The following is a 27,236-nucleotide window of genomic DNA, read 5'->3' as shown; positions in this document are numbered from 1 at the left end:
AGTTCCCTCCAGTACTACTTCAGACATTAGTCGAGCACATGCCATGTCGTGTTGCGGCACTTCTGTGTGATCACGGGAGCCTTTCACGATGTTAGGCAGGTGTACCAGTTTCTTTGGCTCTTCATTGTATGTACCACAATCAGCTGACGATCGGTTCATTGTCATCCTTGTTAATGCTTTATGTAAGCACTGATTCCAACAGTATCCCCTCTATTTAAGACCATACATGCTGGTTTTCAGATGCCAAATTTTATACCTTCCTTGAGAGTTTTCTTGGCTTCCTCCAGCGGAATCGCAAAAAATTCTTATTTCAATTCTCCATTGAGATATGCGGTCTATACATCCATGTGGTGGATTAAAAAATTTTCCTTTATAGCAAGGGACAGGAGTCTCTTACAAAAGCATATCTCACAACTGGTGAGAACGTTTCTTGGAAGTGTAAGCCCTCTATCTGACAGCAGCTTTTAATTACCAAACAAGCTTCAAAATTTGGTTTTGCATCTTCTGGGTGTTTAATACTAAAGACCCATGTAACTTGTAATAGTTTTTTTGTTGTGCTACATCAACTCATTCATAAGTATCGTTCTTGGAGAAAGATTGTAATTCCTTTTCTACAGCTTTTTTTTCAATTATCTGCATTTGGGCTGGCCAAGGCTTCTTCAGCTATAAGAGAATCATTGTTAAATGTCTGAGCAGGCAAATACATCTCATGATCCAGATACAACTTAGGTATTATTGTATGTGACCAACGCCATACATTTAGATCCTACGCTGCTGGAGTTTCCTGGATCTCGTTATCCATTTTATCTTCAATAAACAAATCTGACTTTTCCTAAACAACTCCTTCACGCCCTTTTGATTGTAAATTTACTGATGATTTTGCATGTTCTTGGACATCTTCTTCGAGATTAATATGTACACACACATTTTCATAGTTCCTTTTGTTTTCACCAAATTATAAAAATACTACATCTACGCTAGTTATTACCCTTTTATTTCTAGGATTTATGACTCTGTAACCTTTGAAATCTTTGCAGTATCCATTAAAAATATATTTTTCAGAATTAGAGTATCATTTTCTTCTATGTTGTTTCGGAATTTGTACCATGACCTTACATCCAAAAATTCTTAGATGAAGAAGATCATGTTTCTTTCTAATTCAAACTTTATTTGGAGTCTTGTTTGTTACACTGCGGTGGACGATCTGTCAGTCACATACACTGCAGTTGATATTGCTTCTCTCCAATAACATTTTGGTGGTCCTGCATCCTTTAACATGCTCCTTGCTTTCCCTACAATTGTTCTGTTAGCTGTTCTGCTACTCTGTCTTGAGCAGAACTACAGCGAATTATAATTTGATGTCGGATTCAAATTCACTCAGATGATGCCCAAACTCTTTACTGACATATTCAGCACCACTGTCTGATGTGATAACTTTTATCCTCTTACCACTCTGTGTTTCAGCCATGATGCGAAAACTGGCGAATATTTCTCTCATTTCTAAGGAGATAAACGTGGTTATATCTTGAAAAATCATCAAACAAGGTTAAGAAATAACAAGTGCCTCCTGTAGATTCTTCTTTCATATGCCCACAGAGGTCTGTGTGCATCAGCTGCAAGAGATCAAAATATCTATTTTTACTTGTAGTTGAAAGTGATCTGGTTTGCTTTCCTTACATATACACTCCTGGAAATGGAAAAAAGAACACATTGACACCGGTGTGTCAGACCCACTATACTTGCTCCGGACACTGCGAGAGGGCTGTACAAGCAATGATCACACACACGGCACAGCGGACACACCAGGAACCGCGGTGTTGGCCGTCGAATGGCGCTAGCTGCGCAGCATTTGTGCACCGCCGCCGTTGTGTCAGCCAGTTTGCCGTGGCATACGGAGCTCCATCGCAGTTTTTAACACTGGTAGCATGCCGTGACAGCGTGGACGTGAACCGTATGTGCAGTTGACGGACTTTGAGCGAGGGCACATAGTGGGCATGCGGGAGGCCGGGTGGACGTACCGCCGAATTGCTCAACACGTGGGGCGTGAGGTCTCCACAGTACATCGATGTTGTCGCCAGTGGTCGGCGGAAGGTGCACGTGCCCGTCGACCTGGGACCGGACCGCAGCGACGCACGGATGCACGCCAAGACCGTAGGATCCTACGCAGTGCCGTAGGGGACCGCACCGCCACTTCCCAGCAAATTAGGGACACTGTTGCTCCTGGGGTATCGGCGAGGATAATTCGCAACCGTCTCCATGAAGCTGGGCTACGGTCCCGCACACCGTTAGGCCGTCTTCCGCTCACGCCCCAACATCGTGCAGCCCGCCTCCAGTGGTGTCGCGACAGGCGTGAATGGAGGGACGAATGGAGACGTGTCGTCTTCAGCGATGAGAGTCGCTTCTGCCTTGGTGCCAATGATGGTCGTATGCGTGTTTGGCGCCGTGCAGGTGAGCGCCACAATCAGGACTGCATACGACCGAGGCACACAGGGCCAACACCCGGCATCATGGTGTGGGGAGCGATCTCCTACACTGGCCGTATACCACTGGTGATCGTCGAGGGGACACTGAATAGTGCACGGTACATCCAAACCGTCATCGAACCCATCGTTCTACCATTCCTAGACCGGCAAGGGAACTTGCTGTTCCAACAGGACAATGCACGTCCGCATGTATCCGTGCCACCCAACGTGCTCTAGAAGGTGTAAGTCAACTACCCTGGCCAGCAAGATCTCCGGATCTGTCCCCCATTGAGCATGTTTGGGACTGGATGAAGAGTCGTCTCACGCGGTCTGCACGTCCAGCACAAACGCTGGTCCAACTGAGGCGTCAGGTGGAAATGGCATGGCAAGCCGTTCCACAGGACTACATCCAGCATCTCTACGATCGTCTCCATGGGAGAATAGCAGCCTGCATTGCTGCGAAAGGTGGATATACACTGTACTAGTGTAGACATTGTACATGCTCTGTTGCCTGTGTCTATGTGCCTGTGGTTCTGTCAGTGTGATCATGTGATGTATCTGACCCCAGGAATGTGTCAATAAAGTTTCCCCTTCCTGGGACAATGAATTCACGGTGTTCTTATTTCAATTTCCAGGAGTGTAATTTCACATGGTAAGTTACAACTATTGCTTTTCTTAGTCCCTGTTGCCATACCATTTAAAAAAGCCATACCTTTCCTATTAATATGTTGGAATCTTTGATGCCACAAAAAACTATTTGCAGAATATATTGGACAACTATTTTCAACTTGAAGAACATTTGATTGATACTTTTACTTGCTGTGGCTATACCTCTGCCACTCTGATCAGTTATTTCTACGCCATTTAAAGCAAAAATTACCTTGTTGCCCTTATTCACTCACAGAAAGCAAAGTTGTAGCAACATTCTTCACAAAATGTAAATTATGTGCTATAATGTCTTGTGATTATTCTTTGACATTAAATTCAAAGTTTACCTTTGAAACCAGTTCACAAAGTAATTGCAGCAATGTTTGTTTTTGGAGAATTATTATATAAAACTTATTAGCCTTCGGTAATATGCATTGAAGCTCCAGAAACCAGGAACCAATCTGCACTCTTACTTTCAGTTTTACCACAAGACAATTTTGGAAGGTGACTATCAACAGCCATCAAGAAATGTATAAAATGCATGTATGACCATCAGGTTCTTTTATCGTAAACCCAAACATCGACCAATTGCAGTCATGGACAATCTTCATGGATAAGGGTTAAAATGTTTTAAGCCACAACATTACATTTGTCAGTACTTAAATAATGTGTAGAGCATGTTATGAGTATCAATGTACGACACAAGACTGCTCTGTGTACACTTGGTAAGTTTGCTTATACTGTGTCGTCTATTGATACTCATGACAATATCTACACATTATTTAAGTAATGACAAATGTAATACTGGGGCTTAAACCATTTTACCCTTACCCATTAAGAAGGTCCATGACTGAACCTAGTCTATATTTAGGTTTAAAATAAAAGGAGCTGATGGTCAACAATCATTTTATACTTTACCGTAAGAATAATATTCAGTAAGTGCCTTCCTTTCTGGATCTTTTGAAACTTGACTTTTTTTCTTGTGTACTTGTTTTCTCCCTTGCATTGCGATGCAAAATGTCCCATTCCTCGGCATTTATAACATCGAACAAATTTCTTCTTTTTATATTTTGAATATAAAACTGTTTCTTTGTCCTGGATGGGATATTCTTGTAATTTCTTACATCTTATAATGTCTTGACGCTATCACCTGTAATTGGTATCCCTGATCTTTCTAACCCCATCTTTGTGGTGGTGTACTCATCAGGTAGTCCAGATAACAACAAGATATCAATATACTCTTCAGTAATGCCGACTCTGATATCTCTTTGACGATTCGATGTGGAGATGCTTTTGTTTACATTTTCATCAACATTTTTATACTTATCTAAATTTTTAGTGATAATCTCTCTTAGCAAAGCCACTTTCCCTGTTATAGCTCCAGTTTCGAAAGGTCTTCTTAGATTGTCCCATACTCTCTTTACTGTGCTTTTCTACATGAACGTAATTTACAAGAACACATAGAAGAATTAATTTGGATTTTGCCTTATGATCTCTGTTTTGGACATCTGGATCCAAGAACGTTAAGGTTCCATAAATGACAGCCCAAAGAACTGTGGACAGGCTTCTACTGCAAATTTCCAAACTGCATAATTCTGTTGACTCATGAGCTTCTCAATCTGTGGTATCTCGGCAGAAGCCATTTGCACAGTTACATTGTAATTACTGTAAATTATGAACTGTTCACAAACAATATTAAATTTTTCGGCATTCACGAGCCAAACTTATTCAATTCAACCTTCCTGGGCTCATAACCTGTTGTATTATACAGGGTGATTCAAAAAGAATACCACAACATTAGGAATTTAAAACTCTGCAATGACAAAAGGCAGAGCTAAGCACTATCTGTCGGCGAATTAAGGGAGCTATAAAGTTTCATTTAGTTGTACATTTGTTCGCTTGAGGCGCTGTTGACTAGGTGTCAGCGTCAGTTGATGCTAAGATGGCGACCGCTCAACAGAAAGCTTTTTGTGTTATTGAGTACGGCAGAAGTGAATCGACGAGAATCCGTGGGAAACAACTCAGTATGAACGCGACTCGCCTAAGGTGAACGTTTTCTGTGCCATTTCAGCCAATAAAGTTTTTGGTCCCTTTTTCTTCGAAGGTGCTACTGTAACTGGACTACAGTATCTGGAGATGTTAGAGAATTGGCTGTTCCCTCAGCTCGAACAAGAAGCACAACAATTCATATTTCAGCAGGATGGAGCGCCACCACATTGGCACTTATCTGTCCATAACTACCTGAACGTCAACTACCCGAGGCGATGGATCGGCCGCCAGGCAGCCCGTGACAGAGCACTTCATCACTGGCCTCCAAGAAGCCCTGATCTTACTCCCTGCGATTTTTTCTTATGGGGGTATGTTAAGGATATGGTGTTTCGGCCACCTCTCCCAGCCACCATTGATGATTTGAAACGAGAAATAACAGCAGCTATCCAAACTGTTACGCCTGATATGCTACAGAGAGTGTGGAACGAGTTGGAGTATCGGGTTGATATTGCTCGAGTGTCTGGAGGGGGCGATATTGAACATCTCTGAACTTGTTTTTGAGTGAAAAAAACTTTTTTAAATACTCTTTGTAATGATGTATAACAGAATGTTATATTATGTTTCTTTCATTAAATACACATTTTTAAAGTTGTGGTATTCTTTTTGAATCACCCTGTATATTTGCCCATTAAAATAATGTTGACAGAGTAACACTATTTAAGAACAATAATGTATTCCTAGCACTATACAAAGGCGTACTAGCGTGAACACGTAACATAGACACCGCAGAATAGGCTACATAAAACAGCCAAGAGTTCTGTATACATAAACTCACTGCCGACATAACAAATATTTTGTTCACCAAATCCCAACAGCTTTATTCCTGCATCCACAGTTTTTCCACTTTTCTGTTGCGTAGAAAATGAGTTCAAAACAAGATGAAACAGGATTATTATTAAAGTCCATCGAAATGTATGTGTGATTGCTGGCATCGTGGAATGTTAGAGCAAATGAGTACATAAACAGAAGTGTTAAGAATAACGAAGCATATGATTTGTTGCTCAGAAAGTATAGGGATTGGCCACAAAGTAAGATGTTTCCAAAACATTTAACTGATGAAACGTTATGAAGAAGAGTATATACATATATTTGTCTCTGCTTATACATTCATTACCGAGTATAATCCTTTTGTGCATGAAGTGTTGCCATAACTATGTCTCAGACACTAAAAGGTGGAACTGAAAATTAAATTTCAGGTCTTCGAAAGAATCGCCAGTAGCAAGGTATGGTAGCGTAATATTTAAGTGCTGACGCAGTGAAACTGCTTCTTTTATTGCGTCATTTTGTTTTTTGGTGATAGGGATGTGGGCGTCCGCCAGCGTTTTGCGCGGGATGAAGGCCGGGCGGCAAGTGGCCAGTTTATGACGAGAACCATTTCTAGTAATGTATCAAACGCTGGACTGTCACCACGCAAAAGTTATGATAAACTTTTTCTTTTCCTTTCCGCCTCAATTCTGTGAACAAGTATTTATAAGTGATCTTTGACGGTCCTTGAACCAATTTTTCATTCAACTTTTTTTTCTGCTTGCAACAGCGTAGAGAAAATATTATATCAGCTGCTTCTTTGTCGTCCAATTTTCCGAACCGCAATATTATTGAGCAGTCCAGGAGAGAACGTCAATAATGCTGTACTGCATTATAGTTAAAATTATCGTATAGGGGCCGCGAGAGTAGTAAGATCTTTGAATGAAGAGGCGGCAGCGTTGTTGATTGCACCGAACGGGAGAGTTATTATATGCCATAAATTAATTTTTTTTCGTATGATGTCATTGATGTCCCACTCTGTGAACTGAAGAATTTTAATTTATCCAAGGGTCTAGTAAAATGTTTCTTATCATATCTTAATGTCATATATGGAATTGAAGGTCAGTTTTCTGTAGACCGGTATGGTGTAATAAAGATTACTATGCATGGAGCTGCCGTGATAAGTTTTGACAGCACATTGCAAAGGTTCTGCGGAGCTGACGAAGTAGGAGTTGGAAGTTTGAGTTTCGTGTTGTTGCTAAATTACTTACAATGAATTCGGAAGTCACAGAAATTAAAATCCCTATGCCTTGGGGCTATGTAAGTGGTAAGTTTCACAGTAAGTTGAGTTGTTGTTCTGTTAAATTCCCGTTTTAAGAGGACAGGATGTATTTCGTTGTAGGATTAAATGTAATTTTGGCTGTGAAAGGAAACGTATTTGGATGGATTCTTTAATACACGAGAATTGGGGTACAGTGACAGTTCACAGTATAGCCGTTTCGTGCACATGCGTGTAATTGCAAGTCATCGTGTGTGAGTGGGAACGACATTTACTAGATGATAGCAGTATGAGCGCATGAAAAACTACTGACTGCCCTGCTGCTTGGGGAATTGTTTGAACAAAAATTAATATTTCCCTTGTTCTGTTGGGAAGCAAGTTGTCCATTCGTGCAACAAACACTTTACCAGGCGTTATAGCTAAGATTTGTGTAGATGTTTCATTGAAATGTTATTTTTCGGCTGGCAAGACTGTAAACTTGGATCCTTAAAGCCGTCGCGTTCCTTCTTTGAAGTTAATCACAAATGTGTAAATGAATAAACTAGCAGAATGAAGTCTGCCAAACACAGTATAATTTGATCACAGAACTACATGAAACTTAATGGTTTCATATTAGTACTGTAAATTAATACTGAATAAAACATTTTTTCGTAATATAGCAAGCTGACTGGCTAAGACCTCACAAATTGTTGATATTTTCTGACAGTTATGTTTCAGAACTACTGATCAGGCATTAGTTACGATAAAATTGACTACATTCCGTCATGCCCAGATGTTTTCCCTTTTATCTTCGTTCATATCCTCATGAAGTAGCATTACAACAATTATTTCATTAACAGGGCAATTAGTGTAGGTGCAAGAGATGCCCTTAACCACTGAGTGGAATGACAGATTACTGGACTTAGTTGGTGGATAATTTGCTTTTGCTCACAATTATGGGTGTTGACAATGTGGTGAACATGAAATTTGTAGAGCACTTAATCATAGTGCATTCCTGTGTTATAGGCTAGGTGAAACTAATATTTACAGTTATTTTCCACAATCTTTGGTGGTTTGCTGGAGTTTGGTTTGGTGTTTAAAATTAGCGATGCTTTATGAAAATGGTCAGAGAGTATACTGTTGTAAATTTTTCCATTCCTATACTTCGCTACAAATAAGAGTATTTACATCCAATGTTGTATGATTCCAGCATTGTTTTGTATTTATGGTCTCTGTTCCTTGTATATCACATACTTGGTAAATTCTCCAAAGTCTGGCTTGAACCCTTCTCTCTGCAAGGTTTTCCCATTTCAATTTCTTAAATATTTCCGCGACAGTAATTGCGCATCTGTAGTCTCCCATTATATGCCTGTCCAACCTCCCATTACTTTTGTATGGTCTCCTTTGACAGTATTTTTGCTGGGAATCCTGTACACCTGCAGTATAATCAAATTATGGTCTCTTAAGGGGCATGTGAACGTCTTCTTTATTGGTCATCTGTACCTGCGAACATTGGATGTCTGCTTTATCCTGTAACATAATGATGTGGCATTGTAAGTGAGGCTTGGTTAGATGGTGATAGTTTGTTTGGGAGTTGGCAAAGTCAATGAATGGTAATACAAAATCGTGTTTGTGCTGACATACTGATCTATAGAGTAGCCCGAGGTCTAGATTTAGTTGGAAAGTGATAGTTTGGTTGTGTGTTGAAGCAGTATCGAACGTGAAGGTAGATTAACCATCATTATTCTGTTGCATCAGGAAGTAGTTGAGCTCAGACTGCTGTCCTACCATCCATATTTTGATTGTTTGAGGTCAAACTGCACCTGTTTACATAGCGGTCTAAAGGCTTGTAGTAATTTGTATAGATAATCAGCATGTGTACACTCATGATAGTGTATAGAATTCTCCCAATCAAGCTGAAGACAACATAAGATTAAAATGTGTACTTGAGAACATTAGGACCTTGTGCTAGATCTATTGATGGGTATTTGAAGAGGAAGGGTAGTTAGGTATAATCTTGCTATGTCTCACTGCCTTGGTCAGTGGCATCACTTCTGCCAGTACTGTGCAATTACAAATTTTTAATGCACTCTATGCATTCCGTAGTTACATTTATACCCTCAAAGAAAACCCTTCCCCTGTTGTCAAACTATAGTCTGATATTGTCATGGTTTTATGTGTGAAAATGTTAAGAAAACTCTATACCCATGGAAGTTACATTAGTTTATCAGTTTTTATTTTGGTAATATTTTCACGTTACTAATGTTATTCACTGTTTGCTTCTTGAGTTGTGCCGTGTTGGGTTGGCTGTGTATGATGTATCAGTGACATCGAGAGATAGAGAGAGGGAGAGGGGGGGGGGGAAAGACAGAGACAGACTTATTCTGTGATAATTTGATGCTTATGTGTTAGACATGTAACCAGTACTGTGTCACTCCTGATTCTTAAAACATTCGCTGCAACAAGACCATTGGTGGACACACAAGAGGTGCACCTCTGATACTGTGTGAGTATGCTGGTGGCCACATGCTCCAGTATGTTTAGTGCAGTATACAGGATTATCCAAAAAATGTTTACAATCTGACATGGCAGATCAAGCATACAAAAAGGGTCATTAATCACATAGGAACTGGAGATTGCAAAGGCCATATGGGGCTAGTAAATGGCTTTGCAGTTATTTAGTTGCATGGTACAAATGGACGTCCTCTAAAAGATGTGTATCAGATTTTTATCTCTTAGATGCATTGAGACACGCCTGACATCCAAGCTGCATTGGATGGTGCACCCTCTGGAAGATAACTGTTGCATCTTGAGACATCGTGTTGCGCAAAAATCCTGCCCCTTAGGTCCTCTGGCGATTTATACACAAGACCCTTCAGATACACCCCACAGGAAAAAGTCGACTGGAGACAGTTAGGGTATTCGTGGTGGTCAGGCGACTGGTCCACTGTGACGAGTCCAGTAGCCAAGGTTGCCTACAGATGTGCACTCACTTATCTGCTGAAATGCATGAGGGCACCGTCGTGCTGAAATCGAATGCGGTGATGAATAAGCATGTCTGGCAGGAATAAGAGATATGTGCGACCATCAAGTCAGTCTGGGAGAATGTATGGGCCAATTAAACAGTCTCCAACAATGCCAGCCCAAATGGTAAGTAAATTTGCATTGTGAGGCATGCTTACGTGTAGCATGTGGATTGACATCCACCTACATACACAGATTGCGAACGTTCATCACACCGTCGAGTGGGAATGCAGCCTCATTGCTGAAGAGGACCCTCACTGGAAAACTTCAGTCTGCCGCGGATTCCTGCAGAAACCACCATGCAGATCTCAGGCATTTGTTGTAGTCCCTCGGTTGCAATGTATGGATCCATTGAAAATTATAAACAGGCGTAGTCCTATGTCATGTACAATGCGCCAGGTGGAGGAGGGTTGGGCGATATTAGTGGCACAGGATACACCTCTTGTACATAAGCAGGTTTCGCACACTCAGTGATGCAGGCCAGTGAGTAATGTGTGGCAATGTACCCTTTTATCAGGATATTTTGCACAATACAATCACACAGCTTCTTGTCCACTGCAGTTGATGTATCTCAGCCATTTCATGGTATGTGTAGCTAGCCATGTTACTCTCAAAGCTTCCACGTCCTCTTGTGTCGTTTGTGGTTCCTGGATCCTGCGTGATAACTGATCCTCGTTGTACGCCTGATGTGTCATGCCAGTTTGTAAACATTTGTTTTATTCACATTGTATAATGCAGTATTGTGCATTAATTTGTATTTCTTGAGTTGACACCAAAGTCCTGCAAATTGAGTACAATATCTTGTTCAGCACTTTGACATTTTTTTTGTTTTTGTTTTTTTTACACATATCATCAAAAATACACTGTACCAAGTAGAGTGGATTGTGTGGCTGCCAACAGGCACACGGTGGCAAGCATGAATTGGTGCTATCCCTGCTGGTGGCCTCACAGTGGTCAAAGCGTTAAAGAATTGAACTCCCAATGCGTGAGGACGGCGGTTCAATCCCACATCCAGCCATCCTGATTTAGGTTTTCCGTGATTTCCCTAAATCACTCCAGGCAAATGCCCTTGAAAGGGTACGGCCGATTTCCATCCCCGTCCTTCCCTACTCCAATGAGACCGATGACCTCGCTGTCTGGTCTCCTTCCCCAAAACAACCCAACCCCCAAATGTGTTAAATAGCTCCAGATGTGTGATTACTTTATAAATGAGTTAATGTGTTAGATGCATGATGTTAAGCATGTAAAACATTTGTTGTTGTTGTTGTTGTTGTGGTCTTCAGTCCTGAGACTGGTTTGATGCAGCTCTCCATGCTACTTTATCCTGTGCAAGCTCAATCTCCCAGTTTGTACTGCAGCCTACATCCTTCTGAATCTGCTTATTGTATTCATCTCTTGGTCCCCCTCTACGATTTTTACCCTCCACGCTGCCCTCCAGTACTAAACTGGTGATCCCTTGATACCTCAGAACATGTCCTACCAACTGATCCCTTCTTTTAGTGAAGTTGTGCCACAAACTCCTCTTCTCCCCAATTCTGTTCAATACCTCCTCATTAGTTATGTAATCTACCCATTTAATCTTCAGCATTCTTCTGTAGCACCACATTGCGGAAGCTTCTATTCTCTTCTTGTGTAAACTATTTATCGTCCATGTTTCACTTCCATACAGCTGGCCCGTGTGGCCGTGCGGTTCTGGGCGCTTCAGTCTGGAACCGTGTGACCGCTACGGTCGCAGGTTCGAATCCTGCCTGGGGCATGGATGTGTGTGATGTCCTTAGGTTAGTTAGGTTTAAGTAGTTCTAAGTTATAGGGGACTGATGACCTCAGATGTTAAGTCCCATAGTGCTCAGAGCCATTTGAACCATTTTTTGAACTTCCATACATGGCTACACTCCTTGCAAATACTGTCAGAAACGACTTTCTGACACTTAAATCAATATTTGATGTTAACAAATTTCTCTTCTTCAAAAATGGTTTCCTTGCCATTGCCAGTCTACATTTTATATCCTCTCTACTTCGACCATCATCAGTTATTTTGCTCCCCAAATAGCAAAACTCCTTTACTACTTTAAGTGTCTCATTTCCTAATCTAATTCCCTCAGCATCACCTGACTTAATTCGATTACATTCCATTATCCTTGTTTTGCTTTTGTTGATGTTCATCTAATACCCTCCTATCAAGACACTGTCCATTCTGTTCAACTGCTCTTCCAAGTCCTTTGCTGTCTCTGACAGAATTACAATGTCATAGGTGAACCTCAAAGTTTTTATTTCTTCTCCATGGATTTTAATACCTGCTCCAAACTTTTCTTTTGTTTCCTTTACTGCTTGCTCAATATACAGATTGAGTAGCATCGGGGAGAGGCTACAACACTGTCTCACGCCCTTCCCAACCACTGCTTCCCTTTCATGTCCCTAGACTGTTATTACTGCCATCTGCTTTCTGTACAAATTGTAAATAGTCTTTCGCTCCCTGTAATTTACCCTTGCCACCTTCAGAATTTGAAGAGAGTATTCCAGTCAACATTGTCAAAAGCTTTCGAAGTCTACAATTGCTAGAAACATAGGTTTGCCTTTCCTTAATTTTTTTTCTAAGATAAGTCGTAGAGTCAGTATTGTTGGTGATTGTACTTTGTATTTTCATAAATAAAGTCATTTGTAGCGTAGCTTAGAATTGGACAAGGGTACATATAGAATTTGTCGGCATAGAGCGAGAACAGCATGTTATGTCAGCTCTCTGAGCGCTTGACCTTTGACCCCGGCCGATAACGCTGGCCCACGTCATCTTGGCAGTGCGCCAGCGGCAGACTTAGCGCTCAGCGTACGCGGGCACCTAGAGTGACTAGTGCCCGCGTACGGGATAACGCGCCGCTGGCACAGTGAAAAATTCTAAGTTCTTATCAACGTCATGCACTAAGGCGCGCCTATAAAAGCGAGCGATCGCCGCTCAGCGGCTCATTCGAGCTGCTGCTGCTGCTGCTGCACAGGCAACTGCATTGAACGCTGCCAAGATGCCTTATTACAGAAGATATCGTCGGCACTCAAGACATACAATATATAAAACAATCGAAGACGTTGAAATGACAACATCTGCTGCAGACAAGAAGAAGAATACTATAAAATCTGTTGCTGCAGTTTTTCCAATCGTCTGTAAAGAATTCGCGTTAGTATTTTGCAGCCGTGACTTATTAAACTGATAGTTCGGTAATTTTCACATCTGTCAATGCCTGCTTTCTTTGGGATTGGAATTATTATGTTCTTCTTGAAGTCTGATGGTATTTCACCTGTCTCATACATTTTGCTCACCAGATGGTAGAGTTTTGTCAGGACTGGCTCTCCCAAGGCTTTCAGTTGTTCTAATGGAATGTTGTCTACTCCCGGGGCCTTGTTTCGACTCAGGTCTTTCAGTGCTCTATCAAACTCTTCACGCAGTATCATATCTCCCATTTCATCTTCATCTACATCCTCTTTCATTTCTATAACATTGCCCTCAAGTACATCACCCTTGTATAGACCCTCTATATACTCCTTCCACCATTCTGCTTTCCCTTCTTTGCTTAGAACTGGGTTTCCATCTGAGCTCTTGATATTCATGCAAGTGGTTCTCTTTTCTCCAAAGGTATCTTTAATTTTCCTGTAGGCAGTATCTATCTTACCCCTAGTGAGATAAACCTGTAGGTACTGCATGTACATCCCCAGAAATTTTAATTCCTCAAATAACCAGCTGGCTTATAGTGAGCATTGCACTATGAGCAAAGAAGAAGAAACTACAGCTGGCAAAAAAAGCTACCCTATTCTGAAGAAATGTAAGCCAACATAACATCACTCCTTCAAAACATCTTAGTGATCATGCTAACTACCTCAGTACAGACCCAACCGTTGTACTTGCAAGTTTATCTGTAAGGAGAGTCTAACCACTGAGCACAAAGCTTGATTGTTTAGCATAGATGAAAGTTTTCCAGAACACAGTCTGTACAAAAAAACAATGTCCTTGGTGGCCACCCCACTGCCCATCCCCCCCCCCCCCCCCCCCCCCCCCGTCCAATTGTAAATGATATTGGTATGTGTGGAAGAATTGGAGTGTCTAGTGCAAGAAACATCCTCTGTTTGTTTCTCTGCACTAGAATGTTTTAAACTATTTAATAAAACTGTGCAAAAATATTGTAATCTCGTAGGAAAATATTATCCTAGTGGAGGACAGAGTTTGTTGTGAATGACTGGTGTAGCTCTGCATTTGTACATGTGATCACAGTGCTTGTAGTTTGATCACTGTACTTAGCAATTCATGACACCCTCAACAAGGCTGTTTCCATAGAACAACTAACTATCCACAGGGGCCCAAGGGGTCAGATTTGTTTTAGAGCATGATGTTACTTAAATACATATGTCTTCTCATCAAGGGTGAATGGCACAACATATGAGTCATCCATTTTCTTCATCGGGTCTCAAACCATCACACGTACTGTTTGGTACAGTCTGCTGGAGGTTCTTCATTCCAGTGATAACATCCCAGTCCAGCTACAACCCCCTGAAAGAGTAGTGCTGAAAAGTAAACCACCAAAATGGAGCCTTCGTATGGCAACCTAATTTCACTCTTGCCAACCAGTTGTATTTTAACAGGAGAGTGTGCTGTAAGGCCTACTGAATGAAATTCACAGCCACTCTGTACAGTTCTGTGTCACCTAGTGTAATCTGGAAAGCTGCTGAGGCATTACTGTTTGTCCCAGGAGGAATGGTCAGTATTTAGGAATATGTAGGGACAACCATTCGAAGCACAAAAGGTCTAGTAAACGTGCTCAAAAGTGCATATCTTAAGAGCTGTGAGCACTACTTCAACTTCACTAAGTGCAAAATAAATCTCTTCTACTGCAAGCTCTTTGCTTTCCAGAGCTGTGAGAACTTATTATATTTTGAACACTATATGAAAGGATCATTTTATAACAGTCATTTACTAAGATTGCATTTATGCACTGAATTTAAAATTAAAAAAAAAATTATTTATAAGGTAATAAACATCTAATGGGACTACCACAATACTTATTTACAGTGAACACATTACTGCACTGAAATGGTGCAGAAGTTAAAAGTTACACACACACACACACACACACACACACACACACACACACACACACACACACACACAAGTTGGTTCTACTGAGAAGCTTATCAATGTAGTAGAAGCAGTTGGCCACCAATAAATCTTTTATGGTTCTCTTAAACAGAATTTCATATGTTATGCTTTTTGTGGCTGCTGGCAAGTTATTGAAAATGTGTGTTCGTGAATAATGCACACCTTTTTGTACAAGAGTAAGTGACTTTAAATCCTTGTGAAGATTATTCTTTACTTCTAGCTTTGATCCGAATTGAGCTGTTGGTTTGAAAAAGCGATAAATTTTTAAGGATGAATTCCGTTAAGGAATAAAAATACATATAACTCTTATTGCACGCTTTTGTGCCCAGAAAACTTTAGCTTGGCTTTATGAATTACCCCAAAAAATAATCCCATATGACATTATGGAGTGAAAGTAAGCATAGTATGCCAGCTTTTTCGTTTTTATATCCTCTATGTCTGACAGAGTTCGCATTGCAAATAGAGATTTGTTTACGTAGGCGCTTCAGCAGTTCTGTGGTGTGCTCCACCCAGTTGCGGTGCATCGAGCAGCTGTGTTGTGCGTCTCACCTTCGTTCGGCAGTCGCCTATGAGACGCCGAGGCGAGCGCGCACTCCGCGCCACCTTCGAGGTGGAAAGACGCGCTTTGCGTCAAATGTGCCACGGAAAGCAGCGATTGCGTGTGTTGGGAGAAGAGGCGAATGCTTCTTCTGTGGTGCGGCTACAGTATAAGGACGCCAACGGCCATACCATGTTTTATTATCAAGTTGTGATCCCAAGAATTTAACACTGTCCACTTCTTCTGTCAGCTTGTCATCATATGTTAGGCATATACTCGTGGACCATCCCTTACAAGTTCTGAACTGCATGTGGTGTGTTTTTTCAAAGTTTAGTGACAAAGAATTGGCTAGGAACCAGTGAAAATGCCGGCCGGTGTGGTCGTGCGGTTAAAGGCGCTTCAGTCTGGAATCACGTGACCGCTACGGTCGCAGGTTCGAATCCTGCCTCGGGCATGGATGTGTGTGATGTCCTTAGGTTAGTTAGGTTTAATTCGTTCTAAGTTCTAGGCGACTGATGACCTCAGAAGTTAAGTCGCATAGTGCTCAGAGCCATTTGAACCAGTGAATAATGTCCACAAATATTGTATTAGCCAATCCTTTTAAGACTACACTTGATTTGCTATTTATTGCAATGTTTGTATCATCAGCAAACAAAACTAACTTGGCATCTGGTAATGTTACTGATGAAAGGTCATTGATATACACAAGAAAAAGTAAGGGCCCTAAGATGGAACCTTGTGGGACCACACATGTAATTAGTTCTCAGTTGGATGATGCCTGATAGCTTAATACATCTCTCTTTCCTAATAACACCTTGTTTCCTGTCAGGGATATAAGATTTGAACCATTTTGCACCATTTCCTGTTACACCATAATATTCTAATTTACTTAAAATTATATTGTGATTTACAAAAAAAAAAATGGTTCAAATGGCTCTGAGCACTATGGGACTTAACTTCTTTGGTCATCAGTCCCCTAGAACTTAGAACTACTTAAACCTAACTAACCTAAGGACATCACACACATCCATGCCCGAGGCAGGATTCGAACCTGCGACCGTAGAGGTTGCGCGGTTCCAGACTGAAGTGCCTAGAACCGCATGGCCACTGCGGTCGGCTATGATTTACACAGTCAAATGCCTTTGACACATCACAAAACATACCAGTTGCCTGCAATTTTTTGTCAAATGAATTAGGTACAGTTTCTCTGAATGTGAACTTTGACGGGATGTTATTTTTTGATAAGATGGTTATATAGCCGATTGTACATTATCTTCTCTAAAATTTTTGAAAATGCTGGCAAAAGTGAAACTGGACGGAAATTTGACACTATTTCTTTATCTCCCTTCTCAAACAGTACCTTAATTCAGCCTATTTCAACCATTCAGGAAATATAGCTTAATATGTTACTGAACTCAGAATCACATTCTTTAATTAACTTTGTTGATATTTCATCATACCCACGAGATGTTTTTAAAGATTTTATGGTGGACATTACTTCTGCTGAGGTAGTGAGGGTCAATTTCATATTGTGGTAGTTACTTGAAATGTCTGGTCTGAGGTACACCCATGGCAGCATCCACAGAACCTGACAACCCCATCTTTTCAGTAACAGCTATAAAATGTTTGTTACAAAGTTCTGCAGCACTATATACATCTGTCACCACTGTATCCTTTACTCTTAATGCTATTTGCCCCTCTTCATGTCTGGTTCTGCCGGTCTCCTCCTTCACTATATCCAAAATTGTCTTTATTTTGCTATCTGGTATGACTATCTTTTCCTTGTAATAAATTTGTGTTGATGTCCATGTCACAGTCTTTAATATTTTGCAGTATTTCTTGTAATGTGCTATAGCATCAACTTCAGAACTGTTTCGGATTGAGAGATACAGTTTTCTTTTTGTTTTCCAAGATACCTCTATTCCTTGAGTAATCCATGGCTTCTTTGTAGACTTTGCTGTAACCTTGGTTCCTTTTGGGGGAAAACAGTGTTCAAATAAGGTAAACACTTCATTAGCAAAAGTGTTATATTTTTCATTCATGCCATGATCACTATAAACCTCACTCCAGTGAATGTCTCAGAGGAGTGACCTAAAACATTTTTGGCTTGTTGATTACCCTCTTGAGGTCAGATTTAACAGATTTTACATCGTTTAACAGAAGGAACTGCATGTCATGGTGTGAGAGGCCATTGACTATTGGTTTTATAATATAATTTTGTTAGTTGGACTTTATAGAAAAGTGAGAATTAAGTTGAATGATAGTGTTACTAACTCAAATAAGTTCTTATTGGGAGAGTCTTTAAGGACATACATTGAAGTCACCAGCAGCCAATACTTTTTTGTATTTGGTTGTTGAATGGGCCAGTACAGCTTCAAGGTGGTTTTTGAACAGATTAAAGTTACCTGCAGGTGCTCCATATACACTTAATATTATGAAGGATTTTTTATGAAATTCTAGTTTCGTTGCACATGCTTCCATATACTGTTCTAGGCAAAATTTATAAATGTCTTTGTTCTTAAATTTATGAGAGTTCCTGATGAATGTGGCAACTCCTCCTTTCTCCATTTCTGCTCTACAAAAGTGAGAGGCTAAGCTAAATCCTGTAACACTTAAAATTTCTATACCAGTGGTCACATGAAGTTGAGAGAGGCAGATTATGTCAGCTGGGTTTGAGGACTCTAATTCGTCTATGTAGATAATTAATTCATTAATTTTGTCAGTCCTCAAATATTTTGATGCGGTAAAGATAGCTGACATTTCACATTGACTGAGTTGAAAATGGGTAGAGTTGAAATTTCTGCTGATAGTTGAAAATTCTTAATAAACAGCTGTTAATGCTGATGTAATAAACTACAGTGATGTTTGTTTGGTTTCTTTCTCAAACTGAAAGTTTCTCTCAATCCTAACCTATCTTAAAACTTGTTTTCTTTCTGTCTTCCCTACCCTAAAAAAGGGTATTTTCTGAACACTATAACCACTGGATATTTTATCACTCATGACAGCACCTCCCCCCTTAACTTTCCTGCTATTTTCCCCCCTGCAGGTTCGGGTGTTAGAATAGGCCCGAGGTATTCCTGTGTTTTGACCTTTATGTGATGGTCCCTTGTCAGGTTTGACCTCCATCTTTCTAAATTTTCCTGAAGAGCAAGCCAATTGGGGAAGGGCGTCTTACATAGTGCATTGTGTCCCCTTTCTCATCATCGCATTGCAGTTGCGTTCGTTCTCCATCTCTTGGGTGAGGACACCTTCCTGGGTGCATTTTCAACAGTCACAGGACAAGTTTGGGGATGTGGAGGGCTTGTCCAAAATGTGCTCTGGTTCAGTCTTGATAAAAACACCATCCTCTGCCCAGTCACAGGCATGACTTGTTTGTGACAAGTATGAGGAATGTTTCTGTTACTGTCATGCCCCATAAAAGCTTAAATGTGGTCCAGGGTATTATATTCCAAAGGGACCTTCTTTTGCAATCTGATGACGAGCTGCCTGCCAATTTGGAGCGGTGAGGTGTTCATTTTGTTTGGTGCATCCATCGGGATCTGAGGGATAATCAGGTTGCCACCGGTGCCTGCATCTTGGCCTTTGAGGGTGACACATTGCCCGAGGAGGTCAAAGTGAAGATCTAACACTGTGACTTCAAACCTTATATCCCTGCCCTGATGCAGTGCTTTAAGTGCTGGAATTTTGACCATATGTCTTCTCGCAGTACATCCAGTGTCACATGTTGAGGTTGTGGACACCCATCACATCCCTATACTCCATGTGCCCTGCCTCCCATCTGTGTCAACCGTGGAGAGCATCATTCACCTTGCTTGCCAGACTGTAGGATTTTACAGAAAGAGAGGAAGATCATGGAATATAAGACCCTGAACCAACTGACCTATACTGACTAAGAGGAAATTTGAGTGCCTACATCTTGTGGCTGTGGCCTCCTCTCACACCGCTGCTACGAGAACAGTTGTCACCCTATCAGTTCCTCGCATTCCTATCCTTCTCAGAACCAGAAGACTACACCTGCCCCCTGACTGAGGGGGGCACTTCCCTTCCTGGTGCTGGTCATAGGGCTTCACACTCATCCTCAGTCCCGGAGACTGAATCAGTGAAGTCCTCCCAGCCAGGGAATCCCAAGGAGCAGCAAGAGAAATCCAAAAAGGAGGTTCCCAAGAGTAAGGGAATTGCGGTGGCACCTACACCACCGCTACCTACAGACTCTGTATCTGCGAATGACGGAGATTCTGGCATCCGCTGAGGACCTAGATCTCGCCAGACCCTCAGACACAAAGGATATAGACTGCTCTGGCAAAAAGTCGGTGGCAGCAGGTGAGCCTGAGGTGTAAACTACCTAATTGAATGTTCCATGCCTTCCCAGTCTCACTATGACGTCATCCTCCAGTGGAATTGTGGTGGGTTTTTCCACAACATAGCTGAGCTATGTCAACTGTTAAGCTTTACATCTACTTTCTGCATTGCCCTCCAGGAAACCTGGTTCTCGGCAATGCGGACCCTTGCCGTCTGTGGCTTTAAGGGATACTACAGGAACTATAGCGACTATAGTCCAGTGTCAGGTGGCGTTTGTGTTTATATCCTAAACTCAGTCTGTAATGAACCTGTGCCCCTTGAAACACCTCTTGTAGCTGTGGCTGTCAGAATAAGGACAATGCAGGAAATAACTGTCTAATCATAACATGTAAGCTTTCACGGCCGGCATCTTCATTAATCAAAACTTCCAGTCTGAATTGCCGTGGTCCATATATAAAACTGCTTCTCCTTCCTGACGTTTCGTTGCCTACTGCGGGCAACATCTTCTGAGGTGAGTCGGCGACTGGCTGCTAGGCGCTGGAGGTCCCACTTATATAGAGCGCTTAGATGATGCCACCAATCATCACGTGCTTTCGACTTTAAAACTATCTCTGGCTAGTGCCATCTCTCTCGATTATAGGTAATCGATAGTCACTTCATTGGTACAGAGTCGACCGCCATATCTTGTCTAGTTTTAATCCTTCTTCTTTTTTGTTGAAATAATTTTTGTGCTTGTAGATCTCTATTGCTTCTCTATACATGTGGGTATAATAATGTGAGGTCCTAGCTATCACGTTTGTCTCACTAAATTTTATTTCATGATCACCGTCTTTGAAAATGTGTTCCGCTGCAACTGATTTGTCAATTTGTCCCAATCTACAGTTCCTTTTGTGTTCTGTTAGGCGGGTATTAACACTCCTTTTAGTTGTTCCAATATAAACCATGCCACAGCTACACGGAATTTTATACACACCTGGGGTAGCTAAGGGGTGTCTTGCATCTTTCACCAATCTTAAAATTTCACTAATTTTCTTGGTAGGTCGAAAGACTGTCTCCACTTGAAACTTGGCCAAAACTTTCCCAATACGGTCCGTGATGTTATGAATAAATGGAAGAAAAACTTTTCCAGCCTACGGTTGTTGTTGTCGTGTATTTTCGAACACTTTTCTTCTATGGTCTCTGACTCGGCATTTGAGACAGTCTGTCCTTTCTCTCCCTCTCTCCCTTTTTTTTCCTATTCTTCTTTCCTCCCTGTGTGTGCCTGAAGGCCGACCCACGCGTTCGCATGCGTAGCCGGTGACGGGGTAAAGCGTAATTCCCCGCCCTGGATAGACAAGTAGGGCCTGTGCGTACCCCCTGGTAAAGGCCAGGCCCGGGAAGGGGTGATTGCCTAAGCTGACACATTCTGACCATGCCGATTGGTCCCTCCGTCCGTTTCTCAGGTTTCATGACCTGAGGTGTAAACATTCACCTAAGACCCTCTGAGAGGGTCCTCACAAGGAAGGACTGCACCATCGGAGACCGTGGCAATCGTGGGGGATTAATCCACAATGGATTTATGTTCTTCTTCTCTCTCGACTTCTGCCCAAAAACGGAAACTTGACCAGACACCAGTGACAAAAGTACTACCGCCTGCCCCTAAGTTCCTCGTAGTTTCTAGATCTGAGGACGGAAAGGATTTTTCATCTGTCAACCCTTTCGTTATTCAGAAGGTTGTAGATGCCATAGCCGGACCTGTCAAGTCTTGTACCAGGATGCGTAACGGTACCTTGTTGTCGGAAACTGAGAGCGCCTTTCAGGCACAAAAACTGCTTCGGGCCACACTCATGTACATGTTCCCTGTCCAAGTGGAGGCTCACCGCACTTTGAATTCGTCACGTGGTGTGATATCTACTAGATCACTCGACGGATTGACTGACCAGGAGATTCAGTCTTTCCTCGCTGAGCAGGGCGTGACTGCTGTCCATAGGTTCATGAAAAAGGTCGAAATGACCTTGTACAACCCAGGCACTTTCCTTGACCTTTGATAGTGTTCAGCTGCCGTCGTGCATCAAAGCGGGCTGTGAGGTTATTTCTGTTCGCCCCTATGTCCCGACACCTACGTGCTGCTACCAGTGTCAGCGTTTTAACCACACCCTCCAGTCTTGTTCTAATGCGGCTAAATGTGTCACTTGTGGCAGGGACGCCCATGAGGGTGACTGTCCACCTCCGTCTTTGTTGCGTGAACTGTCAGGGTGACCATGTAGCGTCCTCTCGCGACTGTCCCATCTACAAGGATGAACGCTGTATACAGCAAATCCACTGGTATGTCGTCATTCCCTGTAGCTTTCCTACTCTTCATGTCCTTTATCGCCTTCTCTACTTACCTTGTCAGTATACTGGGCCCTTTTTCATCTTTGTCAATAGATTCCTTTGGCTCTATGTTGATGTCATCTGGGCGATGTTCTGTATCATATAGTTTCCTTATATATTCTTCCCATGTTTTCAGCACTTCCACGTGTTTCAGTAACCACTTTTCCTCTAGAATCTTCTATTCCGAACGTTCTTACACTTTTGTTCTCTCCTTCTCCCAGTTTCTTCATTTTCTGGTACATGAGGCCATATCTTCCTCTTCTCTGTAGTTCTTCTATTTCATCACACATTTCTTCTAAGTACTTTTCCTTTGCTTTGTTTGTTTCCCTCCTGAGGGTGTTGTTAAGTTTTCTGTATTCTTCTTCATTAACATTTTTACACTTCCTCCTTTCTTCCATCTTCTCCAGCATCTCATTGGTGATCCAGGGTTTTCTCGCTCTCTGTCTCCCTCCCAACTTCACTCCTCAGAGTATTTAACAAAACCATTTTAACATTATACCACTGACCTTCCGCACTTGCACTTGTATTTTTGTGTCTCACTTCGTTAAATTTTTTCTCTAACGATTCTGTTATTGCCAGGTTATTTTCTCTTAGCTTTTCCAAGTCCCAACTCTGTTTTCTCCTCCCATGCTGTCGGATCTTCTTCAGCCTTGTGCTGATATCTGCAACCAAAAGGTTGTGATCAGAGTTGATGTTGACAGCCGGCATAGTCTTGGCGTCCTTCACACTGCCCCTAAACCTCTGTTTGACGAGTATGTAGTCTGTCTGATATCTGTTCATATCTCCTGGGCTATTCCATGTGTACAGTTTACTCTTCCTTTTCTTGAACCAAGTGTTCATCACCACCAAATTATTTCAGTGACAGAATTCCACTAGCATTCCTCCTCTATTGTTTCTTTTTCCTAATCCGTATTGTCCAACAATGTTTGCTTCATTGCCTTGTCCAACCCCACTATTCCAGTCACCCATGATTATGGTATTTACTTTTCCTGTTCCTTCAGACTGAATGATGTCTTCTATTCCATCATACATTTTCTCCGCTTCTTCGTCATCGTGATCTGATGTTGGCATGTACACTTGTACTATTAGAATTACAGTATTAAGCCTTTTTCTCTTTTTCCTTTTGTTTCATTTGTACAGTATCAATGTGGCAATTATCTTAAAATTCTCAATTTTGATCACCGAATGGAAATTCAGTGATCTCAATTGGTGCTGAATTATTTAACTTTGATGGAAGAGACTGGTGTGGCCATAATTTATTGTTAATTTCCTCTTTGTTGTAGAAAATAATTCTTTAACTATTTCAGTAACTCGGTAACTGGCAAGATAATCTACAATATAAAAACAGTCTTTCTCCTAAGAGGGAATTACCGTATTTTATGAACTATAAGATGTTATGGGGTATAAGATGCACCTTAATTTTTAAGCAGCTTTATTAAAAAATAATATTTTTACCATTTTTATTATTAGAGCCAGACAAAAATAGGATCTTTGTTTATAAAACTGAAGTGACACTTAAAATCTCTGGAAATTGTCATTGTAGACTGCAGTGATGCATCATAGTCTGGATAGTGTTCAGGGTTTGTGATACCGTGGCAGGGGAGACTGTGTTAGCAACCTTGTAAATCCCCGCAACTCATATTCATCACATCAGTGCACTGCTGCTGTCAGTTGAATTCAATTTAGCCAGATAAATAGAGATAGGTTTCACTGAATAAATGGCCATTTTTAAGTCTGGTGGGAATTTTATATCAAACTCTAGATATTTATGCATTAATTTTGAGTATGACACACCTAAATTTTGGAGACAATTTTTCAGAGAAAAAAGTGCATCTTATGGTCCGTAAAATATGGCACAGTATATTATAATAATGTTATAGATAAAAGAAAGGTAAAAATATTTTTGTTTAATGATAATTTAGTCACTTATGTAACTATACTTTTATGAATTTGTTCTAGGAAAATGGTGGGGTCCAAGGGAGAAGCAACCTATACTTGCATTGCATGGGTGGCAGGACAATGCTGGTACCTTTGACAAGCTAATTCCTCTGTTCCCTGCTGACATTGCTGTTCTGTGTATTGACCTCCCTGGTCATGGCTTGTCATCTCATTATCCTAAAGGTCAACAATATTACATATTCTGGGATGGTCTTGTCATTGTGCGGCGTGTGGTGAAGCATTTTCAATGGGAACATATTTCCATCATTGGCCATTCTCTGGGTGGTGCTATAGGTTTTCTGTATGCTTCAGTATTCCCAGATGACATAAAAAAACTTGTGTCAATAGACATTGTGAGTCCAGCTGTGAGAGAGCCGTCTAGAATAGTGCACGAACTGGGGCAAGGAATTGACAGATTCCTTAAGTATGAAACCCTGACGCCAGAGGATGCACCTTGTTATACATATGATGAAATGATTGATATAGTGCAGAGTGCTTATAAAGACTCACTGACACGAGAGTCTTGTGAAGTGCTAATGAAAAGAGGTATGAATCCTGTGACAAAATCAAATTGTGATTCAACCAAAGAAGGGTACCTCTTTAGCAGAGATGTCCGGCTGAAAGTTGCTGGTTTGGGTCTCATATCAGCAGACTTAGTTTTTGAGTTAGCAGAAAGGATAAAATGTGAGTACTTAAATATAAGAGCAAAACCAGGCCTTAAGTTTGATAAACCTGAACATTATCATGATGTCCTTGAGAAAATTAAAAAGACTGCAAAAAGATTTGAATTTTACGAGATTGAAGGAACCCATCATTTGCACTTGAATGCACCTGAAAGTGTCAGTACACATATTGTTAACTTTTTAACGTCATAACTAGAATATTGTTCTAGCTAACAGTTAAATGAATAATTTGCAAAATGCATCTTGACTGTTGAAGTGCTGATAAAGGAGTAGTGAGATTAATTTGTTCCACATTTGTTTATAAATCTACATGTGTGTTTACATAACATTTTTCATAGTAGTAACACTCTGCTTGTTTGCACAATACAGCATTTCTATAATTCCTCAAACTCCAAATACAAGTAATTGGATTTTGAATAATTTTGAACCACATAACATTTCTTGAGCACTGCTTCTTAACCCTGTAACGAATGTCCTGGAGCCTTACCAGTAACAAGTGAGACCAAGGAATAAGATGGATATGACACACACATTATGTTGAATTTTGCAAAACCTTCCACAACTGAAGATTATGTGCCCATTTCTTTGGAGTATTCTTCCTTGTTGTCAGCAACACACATGAAATACTCTTGTAAGAGTAATGCGAGGGAGAGGGGGAAGGGAGGTGGGTGCTGCATACTGGTAAATCATTCCCTTACTGACAAAAACTTATATCCTTATCACCTTCTCCCCAAACAAAATAATTTTCTTTTCTAAATGTTGGGAAATTTGTTAATTTTGTGGCAAGTTCTTTTGAACATAATTTAGAATCATTTCTCCAATTGTAGAGAGGCAGAGAAACTCTTGGCTTATCTCTGTATGCACAATCTTTTGTTACAGTCAGTAGACACTCCATTGAATTGGTATATACATACATTCACACATAGATAATCTAAGGGCTAAGGCCTTGTCAGTGCAACCACTCATTTCTGTCATTGGCTGTTTGTTTCAGTTCCATTTTATTGTGACAGCCTATCCTTATCTCAGTGTCTTCCAAGTACTTTTTTCTAGGCATCCTCTTCCTTTCTTTTCCAGTAATTCCCCTTCAAGAATTTTAATGACAAAAGTGTTGTGTGATCACGTGTCCAGTAAGTGTTCTTCTCTTTTCCATTTCCTTTAGTAATTTTCTGTCTTTGTTGATTTTCCTTAAGGCTTCCAGGTTGTTTTCCTTTCCATCCAGCTAATTTTTGTCATTTTCTGCTATAATTAAGTTTCAATAGCTTGCAATTCATTCCCTTTCCACCCAACCCAAAGTCTACCCTTCTGAACACTTAATAATTTTGTAGAGGATTTTCTGACATCTTTACTCATACGTTTGCTAGTGAAAATGTTTTTCTTTGTCATAAATTTCTGTTTTGCCTCTGCAATCTTTCACTTCCATTAAGTCTCTATCGTCCTTGTGATTATACTCCAGAGATAACAAAATTATTTCACCTGATCAATTTTGACATAACCAGTTTTTTATATTCGTTTTAATTTACTCCATATTTTTCTGTACTACTATTACTTTATTTTTGTAAAGACACTATCCTATGAACTTCACATTTTATTTTACGTAATGTTACTCATTATCATCTCAGAGTGCCACAGCAAGCCTACTGATACTAGTTTCCCTGCTAATGGATATTCAAATATAATCCCCCAACATATTTAATAAATGAAAGCTCTTGAACCACTGAAACACTACACCACTAGATACACACCTGCATTGTCGGTGTGTGGAGAAGTGGTACAGTTTATTTTAATTTGTTGCAATGGGAAAGATAAGCATCACCTATACTGGTTTGAGACCTGTGGATCTTACATATATTGGGAAAAAACTTTGCTTTTCTCAAATCAGTTAACATCAAGTAATCTGTGGAGGAAAAGTTAATCTTAGTCCATCCTTATCAGCCTTATCAGTTACTACTTAATTTTGAAATAAAGGTTAGTGTATGTTCCTGACTGAGAGTTTACGACGTTAACTCCAACAACACAGTGGAATTTTTTGTTTTGTTGTTTAGGGTATTTTTGCTAGTATTCAGAGTATGCATTGAATATGCAGCACTTTAATAAGGTAGAGATTCTG

The 27,236-nt window shown here is 40.8% G+C and overlaps 1 protein-coding gene across 1 annotated transcript; it reads left to right on the top strand.

The window, feature by feature from the left end:
• The first annotated feature begins 6,883 nt into the window (after positions 1 to 6,883).
• Positions 6,884 to 26,831, top strand: LOC126175494 (probable serine hydrolase). Its single transcript, XM_049922315.1, has 2 exons — positions 6,884 to 7,230; positions 24,468 to 26,831. The coding sequence occupies exons 1-2, from the start codon at positions 7,176 to 7,178 to the stop codon at positions 25,319 to 25,321; spliced, it is 909 nt and encodes a 302-aa protein (XP_049778272.1). The 5' UTR covers positions 6,884 to 7,175; the 3' UTR covers positions 25,322 to 26,831.
• The last annotated feature ends 405 nt before the right edge of the window (positions 26,832 to 27,236 follow it).

This window comes from Schistocerca cancellata, chromosome 3 (assembly GCF_023864275.1).
Source record: "Schistocerca cancellata isolate TAMUIC-IGC-003103 chromosome 3, iqSchCanc2.1, whole genome shotgun sequence".
In the NCBI taxonomy this organism is placed as follows: Eukaryota; Metazoa; Arthropoda; class Insecta; order Orthoptera; family Acrididae; genus Schistocerca; species Schistocerca cancellata.
This window is presented reverse-complemented; position numbering and strand designations above follow the sequence as displayed.

Excerpts from the sequence above, each read along its gene's own strand:
- LOC126175494 (XM_049922315.1), top strand. The coding sequence starts at position 7,176 with ATGAATTCGGAAGTCACAGAAATTAAAATCCCTATGCCTTGGGGCTAT. Across the intron at positions 7,231-24,467 it reads GCCTTGGGGCTATGTAAGTG|GAAAATGGTGGGGTCCAAGG; the intron begins GTAAGTTTCACA and ends AATTTGTTCTAG.